This window comes from Moschus berezovskii, chromosome 9 (genome assembly GCF_049115385.1).
Source record: "Moschus berezovskii isolate FMDL1 chromosome 9, NW_MosBer_1.0, whole genome shotgun sequence".
In the NCBI taxonomy this organism is placed as follows: domain Eukaryota; kingdom Metazoa; phylum Chordata; class Mammalia; order Artiodactyla; family Moschidae; genus Moschus; species Moschus berezovskii.
In genome coordinates this window covers 27,071,187-27,094,568 of record NC_142468.1, presented here as the reverse complement: position 1 = coordinate 27,094,568, position 23,382 = coordinate 27,071,187, and the positions used below count along the sequence as shown (strand labels likewise).

General features: G+C 39.7%; 1 protein-coding gene across 1 annotated transcript in view; it reads right to left on the bottom strand.

The window, feature by feature from the left end:
* Nucleotides 1-13,011: 13,011 nt before the first annotated feature.
* The window catches only part of LOC148776416 (uncharacterized), a 32,181-nt gene continuing 21,810 nt past the window's right edge, over nt 13,012-23,382 (bottom strand). The window contains exons 6-9 of the mRNA XM_088840285.1: nt 21,795-21,995; nt 15,705-15,932; nt 14,848-15,063; nt 13,012-13,164 (exon numbers count right to left, since the gene is read on the bottom strand). Of these exons, the coding sequence (XP_088696411.1) occupies nt 13,012-13,164; nt 14,848-15,063; nt 15,705-15,932; nt 21,795-21,995 (798 nt within the window). The remainder of the gene's footprint in view (nt 13,165-14,847; nt 15,064-15,704; nt 15,933-21,794; nt 21,996-23,382) is intronic.

Here is a 23,382-nt window from a genome sequence, read left to right as displayed (position 1 = left end):
GGGGAAAAAAAGTAGAGAAACAATAATCTACACAGTCATTATTAAGGGATATCATCAAAGGCCTCGGCACCCAATACCCACCATATCTAGGAACCACAGGGCCTAAATTCCACTATTAGAGAGTCACTGAGTTCCTTTTCCTATATTTATCCTTACAAGTACATTAAGAATTATATATAAGTGCTCTCATAGCAAATATCAAATACGTATACAATCAAAAAGCATAAGATAACAAAAGGGAAGGCTTTTTGGTGAAGACAGAGGCATCACTTTAAGGATTTATAGCTGCTTTTCTTCATTTAGGGCTTCCCTTGTGGCTCAGCTGTAAAGAATCCACCTGCAATGCAGGAGACCTGGGTTCGATCCCTGGGTTGGGAAGATTCCCCTGGAGAAGGGAAAGGCTGCCCACTCCAATATTCTGGCCTGGAGAATTCCATGGACTGTATAGTCTATGGGGTTGCAAAAAGCTGGACACGACTGAGCGACTTTCGTTCGCTTCACTTTCTTCACTTAGGTGAACCGTGAACTCCCAGATGTTCAAGCTGGTTTTAGAAAAAGCAGAGGAATCACAGATCAAATTGCCAACATCAGCTGGATCATCGAAAAAGCAAGAGAGTTCCAGAAAAACATCTATTTCTGCTTCATTGACTATGCCAAAGCCTTTGACTGTGTGGATCACAAGAAACTGTGGAAAATTCTGAAAGAGACGGGAATACCAGACCACCTAACCTGCTTCTTAAGAAACCTGTATGCAGGTCAGGAAGCAACAGTTAGAACTGGACATAGAAAAACAGACTGGTTCCAAACAGGAAAACGAGTACGTCAAGGCTGTATATTGTCATCCTGCTTATTTAATTTACATGCAGAGTACATCATGAGAAATGTTGGGCTGGAAGAAGCACAAGCTGGAATCAAGATTGCTGGGAGAAATATCAATAACCTCACATATGCAGATGACACCACCCTTACGGCAGAAAGTGAAGAGGAACTAAAGAGCCTCTTGATGAAAGTGAAAGAGGAGAGTGAAAAGGTTGGCTTGAAGCTCAACATTCAGAAAATAAAGATCATGCCATCCAGTCCCATCACTTCATGGCAAATAGATGGGGAAACAGTGGAAACAGTGTCAGACTTTATTTTTTTGGGCTCCAAAATCACTGCAGATGGTGATTACAGCCATGAAATTAAAAGACACTTGCTCCTTGGAAGGAAATTTATGACAAACCTAGACAGCATATTTAAAAGCAGAGACATTACTTTGCCAACAAAGGTCCATCTAGTCAAGGTTAAGGTTTTTCCAGTAGTCATGTATGGATGTGAGAGTTGGACGGTGAAGAGAGCTGAGTGCAGAAGATTTGATGCTTTTGAACTGTGGTGTTGGAGAAGACTCTTGAGAGTCCCTTGGACTGCAAGGAGATCCAACCAGTCCATCCTAAAGGAAATAAGTCCTGGGTGTTCATTGGAAGGACTGATGTTGAAGCTGAAACTCCAACATTTTGGCCACCTGATGCGAAGAGCTGACTCATTTGAAAAGACCCTGATGTTGGGAAAGATTGAGGGCAGGAGGAGAAGGGGATGACAGAGGATGAGATGGTTGGATGGCATCACCGACTCAATGGACATGAGTTTGGGTAAACTCCGGGAGTTGGTGATGAACAGGGAGGCCTGGAATGCTGCAGTTCATGGGGTCACAAAGAGTCAGACACGACTGAGCGACTGAACTGAACTGAACCGAAATAGTTTTATCAGCTTTCTACAATAAACAAAATTAGTTATCAATATTACAATGATATATCATCATTTTGTTTATCCAAATTAACATCCATCATTTAGAAAAGGCTTTTTAAAAACTAAAACAAATCTTTCTTGAAATAAAAACTCATAGCAATTTTTCTTTTCAGATATTTCAAGGGTCTTTTCTGTTCCCTTTACTTTTTTCAGCCTGGGATGATTCATAAACATTTTATTCATAAAGATGTGCAGCTGCTCCATTTGCTGAGTGAGCATCTGGATTTCCTACTGAAAATTGTCCTTTCTCAATAGCAAAAGAAAAAAACATTTCCTGATAGTTAACACTTATGTTTATAACAACAAAATCCAAATTAATGTTCAGAGCCACAGAGTTTATCAATTGGCTAATATAAAAATCTAGATCTTTAAAAAGAAACAAATTTGAAAGAATAACTCATCTGTCTGTTAATACTCTTATAGACATTCAAGATGGCTCATTTGCACCAATTTCCAAAATTCTCTCTTTCACAGCTGCCTTCATTGCTCGTAAGGGGCAGCACTTGCTGAGAAGAGCAGACAACTGACTAAGGAATTTCTGATAGTGAGATTACATAGTTTGTAATGAACAAGGAGGTGTATCTAATTCAGATATTCATTTTTCCTTATGGATCAAATATTGTTGCCATTTATTCCAAATATTCTGCCCATCTTCTTGTCCTTTGGAGTAAAAAATGTCTCTTTCAAAGTTCTCAGCCAGGATAGCTTCACTTTTTTTGTCTTTTTTTATAGCTGTACCCGATGGCATGTGGGATCTTAGTTCCTTGACCAGGAATTGAACCTGCACCCCTGCATTGGAAGTGCTAAGTTCTAACCACTGGATCATCAGGGAAGTCCCCAGGATAGCTTCATCTTTATCCTAAATACACTGACATACATGTTAAACTTCCCATTTAGAATCTAATATGAAGACATCTATTTTTCTCCTTTTGAAATGTAAATACAGTCATAGTATGAAACCTCAGGACAAAAAAACCCACATAGAAAGAAAGACTTATGAGTCATCAAACTAGAATGCTAGCAGGTTTTGAAATGATAATATTGGTAAATCATTTCTAGAATTCAGTAACTGAGCATAGAGAAGGAAAATTTTAAAGACAATCAAAAAGATGAAAGTTGGAAGGAAGTAGGTTTTAGCTTTAAAAAAATAAGAATTGTATTACAACTTGAGCTATCTGAAAATGTAATGGCTTCAGTGGGAGGACAGTAAGTCCTTGTCACTATAAACGTAGAAATAGAAGTAGAGAAATACCTGTAAAGAATCTTGACTGAAAAATTTGTATATGAATTTTAATATTGTTTACACTTCTAAGATTTTGTATTTCTATGTTACAGATAAAAAAAACTACAAGTTTGGGGTCACAATCACAGTTCATGATAGAGGTGAGTACTAGAATACAAGACTTCTAAATCCTGACATAATGCTCTGAACCACAGCTTGATGTATATCATGTAATTTAACAAAAATGTGCCAAAGAAGCACAAGAGTTTTTGAAAAGAAACCATGTACTATATGCGCCACACAGTGAAAAGAAACCATGCACTGTGTGGGCCACAACTATTAAGCCTGTGCCCTGGAGCCCAGGAGCCACAACTACTGAGTCCACGAGCCGAAACCACTGAAGCCATGTGCCTCAGAGCCTGTACTCTGCAACAAGAGAAGCCACCGCAATGAGAAACCCATGCACTATAACTACAAAGCAGCACCCCCCACTTGCCACAACTAGAGAAAAGCCCACGCAACAACGAAGACTCAGCACAGCCAAAAATAAATAAATATATAATAAAATGAGCTTAAAAAAACCCCTCAGGCAGTGAGAAAATGACTTTCTCAGGAATGGAACTAATAATTATTAACTAAAATAGAATATAATATTTACCAAAAAATTGTTACTATTTGCTGTTGATAACAATACTGCCCCCAAAACATAGTGACTTAAAACAACAAAAATGTATTACCTGACAGGATTTTGAGAGTGGCTTACTTGAATGATCTGGTTCAGGGTCTCTTGTGATACTGCTGTCAAGTTGTCACCTAGAGACAAACATCTAAAGGCATGACTGGGGCCAGGAAAAAAATGCTTCTAAGGTGGTTCATGCATATAATTGTTGGCAGGATGCTTCAGTTCTTCCCTGGCTGTTGGGAGTAGAGCTCAGTTTCTGGCCCCATGGGCCTCTCCAAAGCACTACTTGATATGTCCTCATAATAGGGCTCAGCAGTAGAGAATCGCCTGCAATGCACAAGATGCAGGAGAGTTGGGTTAGATCCTTGAGTTGGGAAGATCCCCTGGAGAAAGGCATCGCCACCCACTCCAGTATTCTTGCCTGAAGAATCCCATGGACAGAGGAGCCTGGTGAGCTACAGTCCATAGGGTCACAATGAGTTAGACACGACTGAAGTGACTGATCATGCATGAATGATATGGGCAGATGGTTTACCAGAATGAATGAGCCAAGGGAGGGAGAAGGAGGAAGTCATGATGGATGCCTTTTGTGACCTATTGACATGCCTCCCCTCTGCCGTATTCTACTTATTAGAAGCTAGTTACTAAATCCAGCCCACACTCAAGAAGAGGGGAATCAGCCACCAGGCTTTGCAGGGAACAGTATCAGTGAATTTGTGGTCTTATTTTAAAACCACCACAGGAATACTGTTTGTTTGGGTTTTTCACCTAAAACAGCGTATTTAAAAATTACATACCTCTGCACTGGGGATACAAAGAAAAATAACAAAGGCAAAAATGTGATAGAACTTACCTCCTACAATGACAAGAAAGACAGTAAATCAGCATAAAAATTAATAAAATAAGCTTAGATAGTGATAAGTGCCACAGATAGGAAAGAATAATGTAACAGTGTTCAGGCAAGGTAAATGAGGAAGTAATTTTTGATGGTGTGATTAGATAGGCCTCCTATGGATATATTAAAATAACTGAGATCATACAATACATTGTTAGAAAACATGACTTTACTATCTAATAAGGATAGGACTGCTAACAAAATACCATAGATTGGATGGCTTAAACAATGAACATTTATTTCTTACAGTTCTGGAGACTGGGAAGTCCAAGATCAAGGTATCGGTCAATTCAGTCCCCAGTGAGCCCCCACTTCCTTGCTTGTAGTGTCCACACATGGCAAAGAGAACAGAGCTCAAGTTTCCTTTCTTCTTCCTTTAAGAACAATAATCCCAACAAGGGATTTCTGTTTCTATAGCTATTGCCAGAGTGAACATTTAGATCAAAAGATTTTAATTATCTCTCTAACAAATGGGCCATTCTCAGTCTTCATTTTATTTGATCCATCTTTAACTTTTGACATACCCCTTCTTTTACAAAACACTTTCTTTACTTGTCTTCTAAGGCTGAATCCTCACCTGGTTTTCTTCCTAACACACTCAACTAGCCTTTTCAGTCTTCTTTCCAGGCTCCTTGTCATCCCTTTGAATTACAGATACTGAAGTGTCATAAAGGATCAGTTCTTGGTCCTCTCTCTACTGACACCCATTCCCTTGGTCAGATGACATTTGCTCTTTCTCTTAGTCATCACGGCATGGATGACTAAGAGGCATCGAAATATATCTGAAGCTGAATTAATCATCTTAACCTCAAAACCTAGTACTTCCATAGTGTTACCTAATAGATTGCAACTCAATAAGTGGCAACACCATCTTTCCAGTTGCTCAAACCAAATCCTTGCTTTCTTTTTCTTATGCCCCAACTTTCTCTCTTCTCTCAGATTTTTGTTCAAATCAGATCTTGGGTGGTGGTCAAGTGGTTAGGAGTCATGCTTTCACTGCTGGGGAACTACGACTCTATCAGCCTTGCAGCATAGCCAAAACAAAGAAAATAGCATCTCCCAATATTGAAAATTAGAATATATATATATTTTTTTTTTCAGTTGATCATGAATCTTCCCTCAAGGTTCAGATGGTAAAGAATCTGCCTGCAATGTGGGAGACCCAGGTTTGGTCCCTGGGTCAGGAAGATCTCTTGGAGAAGGGCATGGCAACCCACTCCAGTATTCTTGCCTGGAGAATTCCATGGATAGAGGAGTCTGGCAGGCTACAGTCCACGGAGTCGCAAAGAGTCTGAAGCAACTGAGCAACTAACACTTTCACTTTCTCTCTTCAACTGATCATTGTCTCCTCATCAGAATATTAGCTGAAGTTAGAAACTTAGCTGGTTCACTATGCTACCTCCAGCACTTTGAGGAGTGTTTTTGGTTGTTGTTGGCATAGTGGTCACTATAAATGGATGAATTGTACAGGTCATGTATAATTGGAAATCAGTCCAGTGAGGTGGCAAAGGCAGATAAAGCATCCAAGGTTGGGGCCTAGCCTAGGCACAAATATGTAGCTTTAGGCAACTTATTCTTCAAACTCTTTTGTCATCTGTAAAATGGGATTTATGCCATATTCTTCATAAAACAAGATACTTGGAATGGTTACAATCTACTTCATATTACAATACAAAAAAGTTTCACTACCTGCAACTTCTAGGAACATTTGCTTCAATTCTCCTCTTAATTTCACCTACTCAAGTATAAAATGACTTGCACTTAGATTTTCAGAGGTCAAGTATAAAATGACTTGCACTTAGATTTTCAGAGGCTCTTAGGTTGTATTTCCAAAATTTCCACTTGGACTAACTTTTGAGAATAGTAAAGACTATTACTTGGGGGGCAGGGGGGAATCACCTAATTCCATTATGGTGATGGTTGCAGAACTCTATAAATACGTTAAAAATCGTTGCACTGTTTACTTAAAACTGGTTCATTTCATAGTATGTAAATTATCTCAATAAAACTGTTAATAAGAGATTCTCTAATTCCATATTTGTGGCTCTTATATCATTGTGGGGCTTCAAAATCACTGCAGATGGTGACTGCAGCCATGAAATTAAAATATGCTTGCTCCTCGGAAGAAAAGTTATGACCAAACTAGACAGCATATTAAAAAGCAGAGACATTACTTTGCCAACAAAGGTCTAGACAAAGCTATGGTTTTTCCAGTAGTCATGTATGGATGTGAGAGTTGGACTATAAAGAAAGCTGAATGCCAGAGAATTGATGCTTTTGAACTGTGGTGTTGGAGACTCTTGAGAGTCCCTTGGACTACAAAGAGATGAAACCAGTCAATCCTAAAGAAAATCAGTCCTGAATATTCATTGGAAAGACTGATGTGGAAGCTGAAACTCCAATACTATGGCCACCTGCCATGAAGAACCGACTCATTGGAAAAGACCCTGATGCTGAGAAAGATTGAAGGTGGGATGAGAAGGGGACAACAGAGGATGAGATGGTTGGATGGCATCACCTACTCCACCGACATTAATTTGAGTAAGCTCAGAGAGTTGGTGATGGACAGGGAAGCCTGGCATGCTGCAGCCCATGGGGTCACAAAGAGTTGGACACGACTGAGTGACTAAACTGATAAGATATCCCCAGAATTTAAGAATAAGGTAAAACAAGAGTCGGACATGACTGAGCAACTAAACAATAACAAAAAGCCATCTAAAAAAAATTCTAAACAAACAAAAATGAATAAAGTTCAGTAGATGAGCCCTGCCATTGATTTACACCATCTTAAGATGCTAAAGCTGAAACTCCAATACTTTGGCCACCTCATGCTAAGAGTTGACTCACTGGAAAAGACTCTGATGCTGTGAAGGATTGGGGGCAGGAGGAGAAGGGAACAACAGAGAATGAGATGGCTGGATGGCATCACCGACTCAGTGGACATGAGTTTGAGTGAACTCCGGGAGTTGGTGATGGACAGGGAGGCCTGGTGTGGTGTGATTCATGGGGTCGCAAAGAGTCGGTCACGACTGAGCGACTGAACTGAACCGAACTGAAGAAATGGTCAGTTTTCATTCCAATCCCAAAGAAAGGCAATGCCAAAGAATGCTCGAACTACCACACAATTGCACTCATCTCACATGCTAGTAAAGTCATGCTCAAAATTCTCCAAGCCAGGCCTCAGCAATACGTGAACCATGAACTTCCAGATGTTCAAGCTGGTTTTAGAAAAGGCAGAGGAACCAGAGATCAAATTGCCAACATCTGCTGGATCATCGAAAAAGCAAGAGAGTTCTAGAAAAACATCTATTTCTGCTTTATTGACTATGCCAAAGCCTTTGACTGTGCAGATCATAATAAACTGTGGAAAATTCTGAAAGAGATGGGAATACCAGACCATCTGACCTGTCTCTTGAGAAACCTGTATGCAGGTCAGGAAGCAATAGTTAGAACTGGAATGGAACAACAGACTGGTTCCAAATAGGAAAAGGAGTATGTCAAGGCTGTATATTGTCACCCTGCTTATTTAACTTATATACAGAGTACATCATGAGAAACGCTGAGCTGGAGGTAGCACAAGCTGGAATCAAGATTGCCACGAGAAATATCAATAATCTCAGATATGCAGATGACACCACCCTTATGGCAGAAAGAGAAGAGGAACTCAAAAGCCTCTTGATGAAAGTGAAGGAGAGTGAAAATTTGGCTTAAAGCTCAATGTTTAGAAAACTAAGATCATGGCATCTGGTCCCATCACTTCATGGAAAACAGATGGGGAAACAGTGGAAACAGTGTCAGACTTTATTTTTTGGGGCTCCAAAATCACTGCAGATGGTGATTGCAGTCATGAAATTAAAAGACGCTTACTCCTTGGAAAGAAAGTTATGACCAACTAGATAGCATATTTAAAAGCAGAGCCATTACTTTGTCAACAAAGGTCCGTCTAGTCAAGGCTATGGTTTTTCCAGTAGTCATGTATGGATGTGAGGGCTTGACGGTGAATAAAGCTGAGAGCAGAAGATTTGATGCTTTTGAACTGTGGTGTTGAAGAAGACTCTTGAGAGTCCCTTGGACTGCAAGGAGATTCAACCAGTCCATCCTAAAAGAGATCAGTCCTGGGTGTTCATTGGAAGGACTGATGCTGAAGCTGAAACTCCAATACTTTGGCCACCTCATGCGAAGAGTTGACTCACTGGAAAAGACCCTAATGCTAGGAAGGATTGGGGGCAGGAGGAAAAGGGGACGACAGAGGATGAGATGGCTGGATGGCATCACTGACTCGATGGACATGGGTTTGGGTAGACTCCGTGAGTTGGTGATGGACAGGGAGGCCTGGAATGCTGAGGTTCATGGGGTAGCAAAGAGTCAGACACGACTGAGCGACTGAACTGAAGAAATGATCTGTAAAAGAAATCCATATATTCGGTGCAACATGATCAGAGTAACAGATAAATTACATTACTGGATCAAGGTAACCGTTTGTAATCTGAGGGCCTAAGAAACCAGCCAAGTTCCTCAAGCAGAGACAGCACTCAACGGACTCAACTTGCAGGATCGGCGCACTGCTCCCTAGTCTTCCAGCCCTGCTGTCTATGCAAACGCCCAATCTCATTTCTCCAGTGTGGACGCCTACGAGGAAGAGTGTCCGCCCTCGTTGGTCTCGTGGCATCTAACCCCAGATGTGCGCGGGGGATAGGACAAAACCGAGACTTGTAAAGCTGACCACCTCACTGGCCAACCTAGGGTTACCCAGAACCCTGACGGAAATCACGCAGCTTTCCAGCCCCGTCGCCGGGCAACAGCGGGCTGGGCTTCAACCCTGGCCAAGTATCAGATTCTCCCGACAAGTATTTCGAAACAGTCAGGGCCGCCACCCAGACCCTCTGATTCAGTATCGGGCTGGAGGCCCCGACACCAGTCTGAGGGTGCCGGGACCCGAGAACGCTGGACACAGCCCCACACTCTGAAGCTCCCCACGAGGGAGCCAGGCCAGGACCCTCCAGGAAAAAACCTGCGCCCGCAGCCTGCGTAGCCCTCAGACTGGTCTCCAGCGAGCGCGCTCCTCGACTCCGCTCCCTGCCCCGCCACCTACCGGCGGGATTCTAGGCTGATTCCCAATTCAGCTGGTTCCCAGCCTACACGAAGGTGCGATTTGGAATGGTCTTTCCACCAGCCAATCATTTCCCTCAGCCAGTCATCATCAGCTCCGTATCTCCCCCGCCCTCTTTGCTCTTTCACAGAGAAAGCCCCACAAAAACTAATGCTTCCGGCGTTCCAGCCGCTGAGGACTGCGCAGGCGCAGTAGCGCAAACTTGCAAACTGCCTAAGCAAGTGGAATGGACGGTTCTAAAGGAGATCCAACCAGTCCATTCTAAAGGAAATCAGTCCTGAATATTAAACTCCAATACTCTGGCCACCTGATGCGAAGAACGGACTCATTTGAAAAGACCCTGATGCTGGGAAAGATTGAAGGCGGGAGGAGAAAGGGACGACAGAGGATGAGACGGTTGGATAGCATCACCGGCTCAATAGGCATGGGTTTGAGGAAGTTCCGGGAGTTGGTGACGGACAGCGAGGCCTGACGTGCTGCAGTCCATGGTGTCGCAAAGAGTCGGACACGACTGAGCGACTGAACTGAACTGAACGCGTTGGAGAGGGAGTTTGGCTACGTTCCCCAGTGGAATCTTGAGTAGAAATGCTGCACTGCAAGGTGGAGTCGCCTCTGCAGCTGCACTTATCGCTAGGATGTGTTGGAGCGCTGGCAAAGGCTCAGAGCAGGGAAGGAGCACTAAAAGCCCTTCTGGGGAGGGGACAACAGGCGCCTTGCAGTGAGGAAGTGCCCTCGGGCGATAAGTGCCCGGTGGCTGTACCTGCCGGCTCTTATACTTATGTGGCAGCAAGCTTCGTTAAACTGGCCCGAAAGTGTTTCTGCTACGATCGGGGATGCCTGGAATCTAGAGTTGAACTCACAAATCAGCTGGCCTTAAAATAGGGATTTTATTCTGGGTTGACCAGGTGGGTCTAATGCAATCAAAAGAATCCTTAAGAGAGGAGGAGGGAGGCAGAAGGAGAATAAGAGAAATAGTAGTGTTAGAAAGACCTAACAAACCTCAAGACCCTGGCTTTGAAGAGAGAAGAAGGCAATGAGCATAGACTGTGGGATTCTTCGAGAAGCTGGGGAAGATAAGGAAATGGATTCTTTCCCCTTCCCAGAAGGAACATAGCTCTGAGACCTCCAGAAATGTAGAGTAATAAACATTTGATTCAGCCACAAAGTTTGTGATAATTTGTTACAGCAGCAGTAGGAAACTGATACACTGCCAAACTTTTCCAAAGTAATTTTACCAATTCATACACTTAAACAGTTTTGAAAACATGTCCATACTTTACCCCACACCACATGCACTGAACTGGAATCTCCAGATAGGTCCAGAAAATATATTATTTTAAATTAGATGATATTGTTGCATCTTGAAGGTTGAAAATTATTTGTCTAAATCCTTAAGTCTAAATTCATTTCTCGTTAAAGAACAGAGTGGCAGCAATTTGGTCACAAGATAAAAGCAGTTCTAGAAAAGACTTGTTCCAGGTACTGTAAGGGTTCCTCTCCCTCCTCTGCTCAGAGCTAAGGTAGCTGACCTTATACAGTGCTCTGTGGTTGAACAGTTTCTATTAACCCAATTCATAAAGGAGCCTTAAGACTAAGGATTCTGTACTTAAAGATGAATTTTCTTTAACATGCTTATGAACCGACTCTTTTGAGACTGCCAGACCTTACCACTGTTCACATTCATGGAGAACTTGACCCTGGAGCTGGTAGTACTTGCAGTCCCTCAGAAAGGAGGAGCTGGAGGAAGCGGTCTGGCAGCTTGTCAGGCTCATGAGGTTGTGCTGTCCTTCCAGCTCCTAGAAGCTGTGGCTGGAGCAGTCACCTGACCGACCCCCTGACCACTGATCCTGGGGGAATCCTGAACAAGAAGGTGGTTTTCTTAGAGCTTGAGCAGGTTGGGCTGTAGGTGGAGGCTCAGCGCAGGGTGTCCCTACCTTTCCTTAAGGATTTTCTTCAGAAGAAAAGGTAAGTGAACCTCTTACATTGCCTCCAGGGATCCTGGAATCACCTTACTTGGTAGTGATACCACTAACTGCTGACCCCCACTTGGCAACAAATTCAAAAGTCCTCAGAAGCCCTGGGCAGTTTTTATTAAAAATATATGTCATCAAAAGGAATGAAGAGTGAGCCAGTGTTCAAACTATAAACTAGTAGGAGCTAGTAGTTCAAGTACTTTCCTGACACGTGTCAGATGTCACTGTTTCCCTTTAAAATTTTAAACACTCCATGGCATGCTGAGATCTTTAGTGCTCCAGAGTGCCTTGGCACACATTTGAGATCCATGGCTGTGAGCATTTTAGAAGTTGACTCATCTTTTCCTTGAATGAGTATTCAAGAGAAATATTTTCTTCCCAAGTGTTACTACTATAAGGTCCAGTGTAAAGTCACTTCTTCCACCCTGAAGATCCCTCTAAAACTAAGCCCCATAGGAGATCTTTTCAGCAGGCATTGGGTGTCCACAGGCCTGTCCAGATTCTGACCTGTTCCTACAGAGGACATCTTGGATAAATCTCAAACTATCTTGTAAGATGAACAGTTTCCTGTTCTAAGTAAAATTTAGAAATAATATATTTAAAAACATCATTAACTTAGAGATCTAGCTACAACTAGGAAAACAATGGCAGACACTATTAACTAAGAAAAATAAACAATATAGTCTTGCACATTATTAATAATTCTTAATGAACAATCGGACACGACTGAGCGACTGAACTGAACTGAACTGAATGAGTTTCCTATATTTCAACATTTCATATCTGATTTTTAAACTCTCAGTTAATCAAATAGATAGAATAGATTCAAATTATAGACTGTAACTTTACCTAGATTCGTAAGGGGGCATACCCCAAAAAACCATTCACTCTAGACACAAGCCATTAATGTAGATACGAATATTCCAACTAAGGGCTGCTGCTGCTGCTGCTAAGTTGCTTCAGTCGTGTCCGACCTGTCTGACCTGGAGTCTGACTCTGTGCAACCCCATAGATGGCAGCCCACCAGGCTCCTCCATCCATGGGATTTTCCAGGCAAGAGTACTGGAGTAGGTTGCCATTGCCTTCTCCACAACTAAGGACTAGTTCTGCTTAAAATACAGTTGATAAATATAATTAGACACTATACATTATAATAACAATCCAGACTAGACTACAAATAAATGTACAGAACATGATTGCAACAAAGAAAACTGAATTGCCAAATATCAAAGGAGAGAACAGATTTAACTGAAAAGTTTCAAATGCATTTTATTCATAATGTAACCATATTCAAGATGCTAGAGGAAATGTCCATATTTGTGAGTTCTTGTTGGCAGAAATTCTTTATTCATTATCCTGTCCAGTCTCACACTCAGAAGCCATCTTTGATTTGTCATATACTTGTATAATAAGCCTTAGGTGATTGATGATTTTCTTGTCTGCTGTTTTCATGTTAAAGCCCAACATCTTCATAATAGTTTCTCGAAAGTCAACAAGCTACAAAGAACCACCCCCCAAAAATCAAGATATGTCATAAGTTTTGATCACCTTACTATGTACAATGAAATATTAAGGAATTTAGTTTTATTAAACATTTCTTTATGAAGTATAACATATTCTAAATTCAAATGTATTTTTAAGCTAAAAAAAACTCTAAGAAATCTAAAATTACATTTCTTTATGAAGTATAACATATTCTAAATTCAAATGTATTTTTAAGCTAAAAAAAACTCTAAGAAATCTAAAATTACTTTTGTATTTTAAGATTTGTTTTTAGTTTTACAATTTTATAGGATAACCTTAATTTTATTGCTGCTTGTTTTTCATCCATGAGGTAATTATCTTTTGGGCTTCTGATTTGCTGTAGGTAATAGAGTCCCCAAAGTACATATCTCTCTGCCCATTCTCTAAAAACTATAGTGATCAACAACAGGAGAGCAGATAAAATCATCCATAAATCATGCCTAAAGCACAAGTAGAGACTACCACAGACTTCATTCTGCATATAAGTGGGGAAATAAATATTCTAAACCAGAAAAGGCTAGTTCAGAACCCACGCTGGAGTATGCAGCTAGTTTCCTCCGGTGTCCCAGATATGGGACAGTTCACAAAGGAGGAAATGCTAAGAACAAGCCTGAGAACTGGTGGATCAGAACACCGGTGTCTGTGGAAAGAAAAGAAAGGTGCATGAAAGTATGTGAGAGCAGAAAAGGCAGATCTAGAGGGCAAGGTTTCTGAGGAGGCTTAGTAATAAAGGAAAAGGAAAAAGCAAGCACCGGAAATTAGAGAGTACTGCAGAAACAGACATCACATAAACCCCATGCAAAAATAAAAGACTTGACTTCCAAAGTAAACTTGTAGAAGCTGCACTCACCATGTCAACAGAAGAGGGTGGTATTGAGTTAAGAAACCTATTATGTAAACCCTGCCCCCTAAGTACCCTAAAGTAGAAACACCGGAAATTGAGAGGGCAAGGCAATTAAAGGGATTTTAAAGTGAATAGATAAATGGCAAATATGCATTCAAAATTGTGATGAGAAGAAAACAGAAAAGCACTAACATCCAAACTGTTCAGGGCTCATAAGACCCTTTCTTGAGATTCTCTCTCCTGTCACATAAACTCTAACCCTGTGGCTGTCTGTCAGACAGAAGTTGACTGAGAGATGCCAAGAATAACTGGGGACAAAGGCCTTATCTTGAAGATTCCAGGTGCTGATCCATAGCCCAGGTGCATCTGTGCCTTCTCGGAGCTCTGGTTGTTTAACTCTGATTCCACAAGGCAATCAATTCTCTTGTGTCTAAGTTCAGTTCAGTCACTCAGTCGTGTCTGACTCTCCGCGACCCCATGAATCACAGCACGCCAGGCCTCCCTGTCCATCACCAACTCCCGGAGTTCACTCAAACTCATGTCCACAGAGTCGGTGATGCCATCCAGCCATCTCAGTCTCTGTCGTCCCCTTCTCTTCCCGCCCCCAACCTTTCCCAGCATCAGAGTCTTTTCCAGTGAGTCAACTCGTCGCATGAGGTGGCCAAAGTATTGCAGTTTCAGCTTTAGCATCAGTCCTTCCAATGAACACCCAGGATTGATCTCCTTTAGCATGGACTGCTTAGGGTAGTCTAAATTGAGGTGGGTGTTTATCACTTCAACTTAAAGAATTTTAATATAGTATTAAAACAAACCTCTTCTTGTTTTCCCGGTACTTCTTCAAGTGTGCTTTTTGCTGTGCTGAGCTCAGGAGTGGCAGTTTCCAACATTTGATGGACCTTCTTTTTATCCAATCCTGCTTCTTGCTCATCAGAGTCTACTGTAGTTTTCAGGTCTGTTTCCATAACTGCCTTCCCTTTCATTGCTTCAACTTTTGTTAGTGATTCCCTGAGCTTCTCAACTGTTTTGTCCTATGAGGGTAGAGGTTGTGGGAAAGGGAGAAGACTATGATTAGATCTCTTCTAAGTAACAGACGGGCATGATGCATGATAACTCGTGCTTTTTTACTTTCTTCCTCTCTCTTTTTTTCTTTTTCTTTTACGAACTAGATAATGTAGAAAAAGAAAATTCCACAATTTATGAATTAAGAGGACATTTCTCCACGATGTTCATCAATAATGAGAACTTTCATTAACAAGGCATTTGGGATTTAACGAGGTTTAACAAATGTTCCATATCCTCAAGAGTCTTAGTCTGTGGTAATCAAACACAGAAATAGAGAATAACTGGATACAGTAAGATTAAATATTCCTGATAAATGGGCAAAAAAAGTTGATCAATAAGTGTCTAGTGCATCTTTGTTTTCAGGCATAAAACGTACTTTCGAAATACTACAACTGAAGCTTAATATAGCGAAGATCCAAAGATATTCTGATTTTTAAGATGAGTGGTGGATTTACAACATCTAACTTTATTATTCTATATGTTTAATATTGTATATATTATTTTTATGGGTGTAAAATAATTTTTAAAGTTCAATGAGAAACACAGCAAAAACAGTAACAGAACAAAACTTAAGTGAATTTTTGAAAGCCTCACGTCCTTTACTTACTTTAAGGACATTTACTCTTGTCAGTTGAGTTTTCATATTTTTATTTGACAATTTCAAGTCACTAAGCTGTTTCTGAAGTTTCTGAATTTTCTCCTCTAATCTTTGAGTTGTAACAGTCTGAAATTTCTGTTGAATATTCAGTAATGTTTCTTGCTTGTTGTCTTTCTCTAGCTGCTTGAATATTTTGCCATGCTTATCCACCTGGGAAATCTTAGATTGAGAGTTTTCCTTTATAGAAATTGACAGTATATAAAGAAGCTATGCTTTAAGATGGTATTCCACACTAGCATACCAGATCTACTCTAGACTGATAAATTATAGACTTAATTCTTATATAAATAGGATAGTTTTCACCATAAATATGCATTATGATAATTCAGAAAATAAAATGTGACAGTAAAAGTGATGGCTTAATGCTAACAAGGGTACAGTTAAGCAGACAATTTATAAACACCACGTGATAGCATGTATTAGTTCAACTTTTCTAATAAGGTATGATTAGGAAATAATAAAATATTTAGATGAAGATTCAAGCAAAAAGATATCCTCTACAACATTATTTATAACATGAAGAAATACAAATGTCAAAAAATAATTAAATTGCATGTGATTAATTAATACATTTCATATATTAATAATGAATATATTTCTTTTGGGGTTTTTTTTCCTTAATATATACATTTTATTGAAGTTATAGTTGACTAACAGTATTTCAGGTGCACAGTAAGGTGATTCAGTTATACATATACACATATATTATTTTTCAGATTATTTTCCATTATAGGTTATTATAAGATACTAACTATTGTTTCCTGTGCTATACAGTAAACCTTTGTTGCTTGTTACATATCCAGCTTTTTAAAAATTAGAAATCTAGGATTCCATTCAGATTAATACATTTCTTATAAATCAAGTTTTCAAAAATACTAAGAGAAAATGCTAATGATATAGTTAAATGAAAGAAGCAGGATGAAGAAAAATTATGCCATAGTCATAGTAAAATATACCTATATGTTAACACTGGTTATCTCAAAGTGGTAGAATTACTGGCTATTTTCATTGTATCCTTTCTACTATTTTGTACTTTATAAAGTTACTACCAGAAAAGAGAGAGAAAGAGAAGAGGTGCAAATTTAATAAAGATACTGTATATTTTCATTATACATGAACTAAAAATTAATAAAATATATTTAAAAGAATAACTAGTTCTCCCAATAAGAAAATAGATACTCCAGGCAAGGCCAGTTAAAGAAGGGAGGACTGCCCTGGTGGTCCAGTGGTTGAGAATCTGCCTGCCAATACAGGGGACACAGGTTTGATCCTTGGTCCTGGAATACTCCACATGCCATGGAGCAACTAAGCCATGTGCCAGAACTACTAAGCCCACAAGCTGCAACTACTGAGCCAGTGTGCTGAAACTACTGAGCCCACTTGCCACAGTTACTAAAGCCCACTCGCTCTAGAGCCCATGATACACAACAAGAGAAGCCACCTTAACAAGAGGCTTGTGCAGCACAACTTGAGAATAGCCCCTGCCTGCTGCAACTAGAGAAAGCCTGCACCCCGCAATGAACACCCAGTGCAGCCAAAAATGATAAATAAATATATACATACATTTTTAAAATTTTTTAAAAGGAAGAGAAAATGAAAATACTATTAGGAAAGAGAAACATACAGAACTAATGTACATAAATTAATTTTATAATGAGAAAAAAGTTACTTAAAATGTTATTACAAATGTCTTATTCCATTAAAAAAATAAAACAAGTAACATATTAAGGAATAAGAATGAGAATGGCACCATTTTTCTTAATAACACACTGGAAATCAGAAGACAATGGAGTAATGCCTTCAAATCTCTGTGTGAAAATAAAGTCTAAACCCAACTATCAACTGATCCTGAAGGTAAACAACAACAAAAAAGACCTTGTAATTTATTCAAAGAATTTTTTCCCTCTAAGAACCATTTCTTAGAAATCTATCAGAAGATGTGCCCCAGCAAAATAAGAAAGTAAATCAAAAGAAAGGAAGACAAAAGATTCAGGAAATAGTGCAACCTAACCAAGAGATTGGAGAAGAAAATCACAGGATTATAGCTGTGCCCAGGCTCACATAGCAAACAGTCCAGACTGATGCAAGAGAATTAAGGCGTCTGGATGAGAAAGAATGGGAGAATTTTGTTTGTAGATTATAAGATCATTTGACATAGTATTGAGGAAAAAATTAATAAGTGAATGTTGAAAATTATACATATGAAAATATAAGAAAACTATTAACTCTAGGAAAAATAATATACACTACTACAAGAAAGGAAATGTCACAAGAGTATAATACTGGGCATTTTGTAAACATTATTTAGTGTCATAGTGAAGTAAATGCTGATTATGGGTTTAGCTAAAAATACTGATACAGCTATACTGGGATGATCGAAGGTGGAGGGGGAAAGAGATAAACCTTCTGCTATCCTATAATAGGAAGTCAACAGATAATGTCTAAAACAACTCAAGATACAGCAATATAAGGGCTTCCCTGGTGACTCAGTTGGTAAGAATCCACCTGCAAGGCAGGAGATCCTTGTTCAATTCCTGGGTTGGGAAGATCCCCTGGAGGAGAGCATGGCAACCCACCCCAATATTCTTGCCTGGAGAATCCCCATGTATTGAGGAACCTGGCAGGATACAGTCCTTGGGGTTGCAAAGAGTTGGACATGACTGAACACTGAGTAAGCACAGCACAGCACACATAGCAATATAAGCAAATTATTTAAGAAAATGGAGTTTACTACCAGAAGCAATAGCTAAAGCGGTTAACAGTAGTTCCCTCTGGGAAATAGGCTAGGTGGAAGTACAGAAGTGGGCTGCTGCTTTTCAATAAAAGACTCATGGTATATTCAATTTAAAAAAAATATATGTATGTATAATATATACATATAAGTGTAAAAGATAAAAAAATTCTAAATAACTGCTGCTCAAAGAAGAAATGAAAATTAATAGAAAATTATAAACATTTATAAAATGCAGTGAAAGAACTTCATATAAAAATATACTGAACAACTTACAGAGGAATATTTACAGCCTTTGCTGTTTTTATGAATTAAAACAAGGAACCCCCCCCAAAAAAAAGCACATTTACATAAGAAAAAAGAGAAAAAGGGGTATAGATTTAATAAAGATACCATATATTTTCATTACGTATACATCAAAACTAAACTGGTAAAATGTATATAAAAAAGAATCATCAGTTCTTTGGAAAGATAAAATTGATGTCCCAGGCAAGTCTGGTTAAGGAGGAAAGAGAGAAAGTGAAAACGCAAAATATTAGAAAGGAGAAACATACAGAATGCATAGATATAGAAAACATGAAAAGAATTCTAAACACTACTTTGTAACTCAGTGGCAATAAGTTGAAAACCTAAAAGAAATACATTGTTTCCTATAAAACAATATAATATTCAACTGTGTCAAGAAAACCCTAGAACTCTACTAAATTATTGGACTTAAGTAAATTCAGTAAGGTGGTGCATGTGTGCATGTGTGTGAGCTCAGTTGTGCAGTCGTGTCTGACTTTTTGCGACCCACAGACTGTAGCCTGCCAGGCTTCTCTGTCCATGGGATTCTCCAGCTAAGAATACTGGCGTGGGTTGCCAGTTCCTTCTCCAGAGGATCTTCCTGACCCAGGGACTGAACCCAGGTCTCCCACATTGCAGGTGGATTCTTTACAGCTGAGTCACCAGGAAAGCCATTAAACTTTTAAATACTGAGGAAACTTCCTGGTCGTCCAGTGGATAGGACTCAGCACTCTCACTGCCAGGGCCCTGGATCTGATCGCTGGTCAGGGAATGAAAATCCTGCAAGCTATATGGTGCTGCTGCTGCTACTGCTAAGTCACTTCAGTCGTGTCCGACTCTGTGTGACCCCATAGACAGCAGCCCACCAGGCTCCCCCGTCCCTGGGATTCTCCAGGCAAGAACACTGGAGTGGGTTGCCATTTCCTTCTCCAATGTGTGAAAGTGAAAAGTGAAAGTGAAGTCGCTCAGTCGTGTCCGACCCTTAGCGACCCCACGGACTGCAGCCTACCAGACTCCTCCATCCATGGGATTTTCTAGGCAAGAGTACTGGAGTGGCTTGCCATTGCCTTCCCCAATATGGTGCTACCAAAGGGAAAAAAAAATACTCATACACTATATTGAACTCATACATTAATTGAAAACATTTAGAACTCAATCCCATAGAGAGAGGGGGCTTCCCAGGTGGCACTAGCCGTAAAGGATCTGCCTGCCAATGCAGTAGATGCAAAGAGATGCGGGTTTAATTCCTGCGTCGAGAAGATCCCCTGGACTAGGAAACGGCAACCCACTCCAGGATTCCTGCTGAAAAATTCCATGGACAGAGGGGCCTGGTGGGCTACAGTCCATGGGGAAGCCAAGTAGAATACAACTAAGTGACTTAGCACACACACACACACTCACAGAGGGAGAAAGCACCAGTGTGGAAATACATATGTATGAACATACTTATTTCAGCATTATTTGTAGTGGCATAAACAGTAGGAATAAGAGAATGACAATCAATAGTTCTTAATAGGGAACTGGTTAAATAAGTTATATATATAGTATGGAATATTATGCAACTGAAAAGGAATGAGTTAAACCTGTATCTTTTGATCTAAGGAAAGACCATGAAGTACTTATTTATCAAGTAAGATGAGTATTTTGACTAGTACAGTCCCAATTTTGTAAAAATGTCAACATTTACATGTATGAATATACTCATATATTTCCATAATCACTTCAACAGTTATAGAAGATATAGATACGTTGGTTACTGAGGTAAAATAGGCAGAAAGAGGGTTAGAGAAGATTATTATTGTTTTGGTCAAATCTTTCAGCATGGTTTCAAGGGTTGTGGAAAGCATGTACTGTTTATATATTCTTAAATTTTAACACAATATATTTTAAAATTCTTATGTGGAAATGAATCATTGTCAACTACATTTTCAAGAGCAGAGGTAGAAGCTGGATTCATCTTTGTGCTCTGGAGTGCATTGCCAATACCACTTTACCAAGTGCTGGAAGTTTTTAAAAACTGAGTGATCAAACTATATGGGATCAATGAATGAATGGAATGACAGACTCAGCAGTGAGTGAGTGAGTTTATACTCTGGGGCACAGCAAGTACAGAAATGGTGTTGCATGGGTATGGGTGTGACAAGCAATTCTGTGAAGAGGTAGTGAAATAGAGTCAAAATCTCCTGAAAAACATCCTACCTATTCCCATTCCACTTTTAGGATTGACTTTATGGATGCAGAGAAGCAAAAAAATAGAAAAGGAAATGGTCTATAAGGTAATTATTGAGGAATTTCACCAACAGCCCCTTCCCAGTGCCCACCATATCTGACATGGTAGCTAAAATTCCATCTTTAGAGAGTCATTCCTTTGAATTCATTTCCCTCTAATCTTCTTTGAAAAGTATATTAAGAAGTACATTGTTTATTAATGTATGTGGAATCTAGAAAAATAGTACTGATACACCTATTTACAGAGAAGAGATGGAGATGCAGATGTAGCGAGTGGACTGGTGGACACAGCGGAGGAAGGCGAGGGGAGGACGAACTGAGAAAGTAGCACCAACATACATACACCACCCTGTGTAAAACAGGTAACTAGCAGGAAGCTGCTGTATAACACACGGAGCCCAGCCTGGCGCTCTGTGATGATCTAGAGGGGTGGAACGGGTGGGAGAGAGGCTCAAGAGGAAGGGAATATCTATATTATTATGACTGATTCACACTGATGTATGGCAGAGACCACCACAACACTGTAAAGCAATTATCCTGCAATTTAAATATATATATATATGTAAACAAATGCCCTTACAATAAATATCAGATGTGTACAGTAGAAAAATGGGAGATATGGAATCAGGAGAGGTTTTTTGATAAAATCAGAAGGTTCAAAATCTGTAGCAAAATTTCCTCCCTTTCCCACTATTAAAAAAGTACAAATAGCATTAATAGCTTTGAACATTAGATGATATAAGATGATCATTTTCATTGTCCAAAAAATGCCTTATACTTCAGGAAATTATTACCTTGTTCGTGTCCAGGTCTAATTTCCCTTGAAAAAGGTCATTAATTGCAATTTTTCCTTCCACACATTTCAAGGGTCTTTTTTGTTCCGTATACTTTTCCTCAGTGTCAGATAGTTCTCTAGCAGTTTCTTCAGAGTGATGAGATTGCTTCTCCAATCGCTTAGTGAGCATCTGAATTTCCTGCTGGAGGACTTTAGCTCTCTGTAGGGAAAAAAAAAAATAGATAAAACATCCCAATGGTCCATGATTTCTATTTTCAAAACTATGTGCAAGTTCTACTTATATTAGCTGGGAGGGATTGGGGGCAGGAGGAGAAGGGGACGACAGAGAATGAGATGGCTGGATGGCATCACCGACTCATGGAGGTGAGTTTGAGTGAACTCCGGGAGTTGGTGATGGACAAGGAGGCCTGGCGTGCTGTGATTCATGGGGTCGCAAAGAGTCAGACACGACTGAGTGACTGAAATGAACTGAACTGAACTGAATGAAATTAAAAGACGCTTACTCCTTGGAAGGAAAGTTATGACCAACTTAGAATATTAAAAAGTAGAGACATTACTTTGCCAACAAAGGTCCGTCTAGTCAAAGCTATGGTTTTTCCAGTAGTCGTGTATGGCTCTGAGAGTTGGACTATAAAGAAAGCTGAGTGCCGAAGAATTGTTGCTTTTGAACTGTGGTGTTGGAGAAGACTCTTGAGAGTCTCTTGAACTGCAAGGAGATCCAACCAGTCCATCCTAAAGGAGATCAGTCCTGAGTGTTCATTGGAAGGACTGATGTTGAAGCTGAAACTGCAATACTTTGGCCACCTCATGCGAAGAGCTGACTCATTTGAAAAGACCTGATACTGGGAAAGATTGAAGGCGGAAGGAGAAAGGGACGACAGAGAATGAGATGGCTGGATGGCATCACCGACTCAATGGACATGAGTTTGAGTGAACTCCGGGAGTTGGTGATGGACAGGGAGGCCTGGCATGCTGCAGTCCATGGGGTTGCAAAGAGTTGGACATGACTGAGCGACTGAACTGAACTGAACACTAAGTTACTAAATAGATGAACGGGGAATATGTTTAAGAAGACTCAACATGTATAAGCTGGTTTTAAAAAGAAAGAAACAAAGGTTTGATATACAAAAATAAGACATTTTAGTGAGTACTAGAAATAAAATAGTATAATGAATTTTAAGAGAGAGTGTAAAAAAAATTGTAACTGTACAATAAGCATACTACCATATAGCAGGTTTTATTAACACACTGAATTTAAGCAATACCTATTTTCATTTGAATGTTATGATGAAGAGTGATGAAATTTTACTATAATAATTTGAACATAACAGGAGATATATGCACTTGAACTTGCTGGATCAATCTTTTGATAGACTTGACCAGTAAATTCACACAAATGACTGACTTGATAATTTACTTTATTATGCTGACTAAACTGACCAGTGTTTGGTCATTACAGAAGCATTATCCTCACCACACCAGTATTTTTAAGCTAACATTCATTGAGCTTACACTGACCTGTACTAAGCATTTATTATGTATTAATCCATTTAATCCTTACAACCATTCTGTGGTACACAAACTAT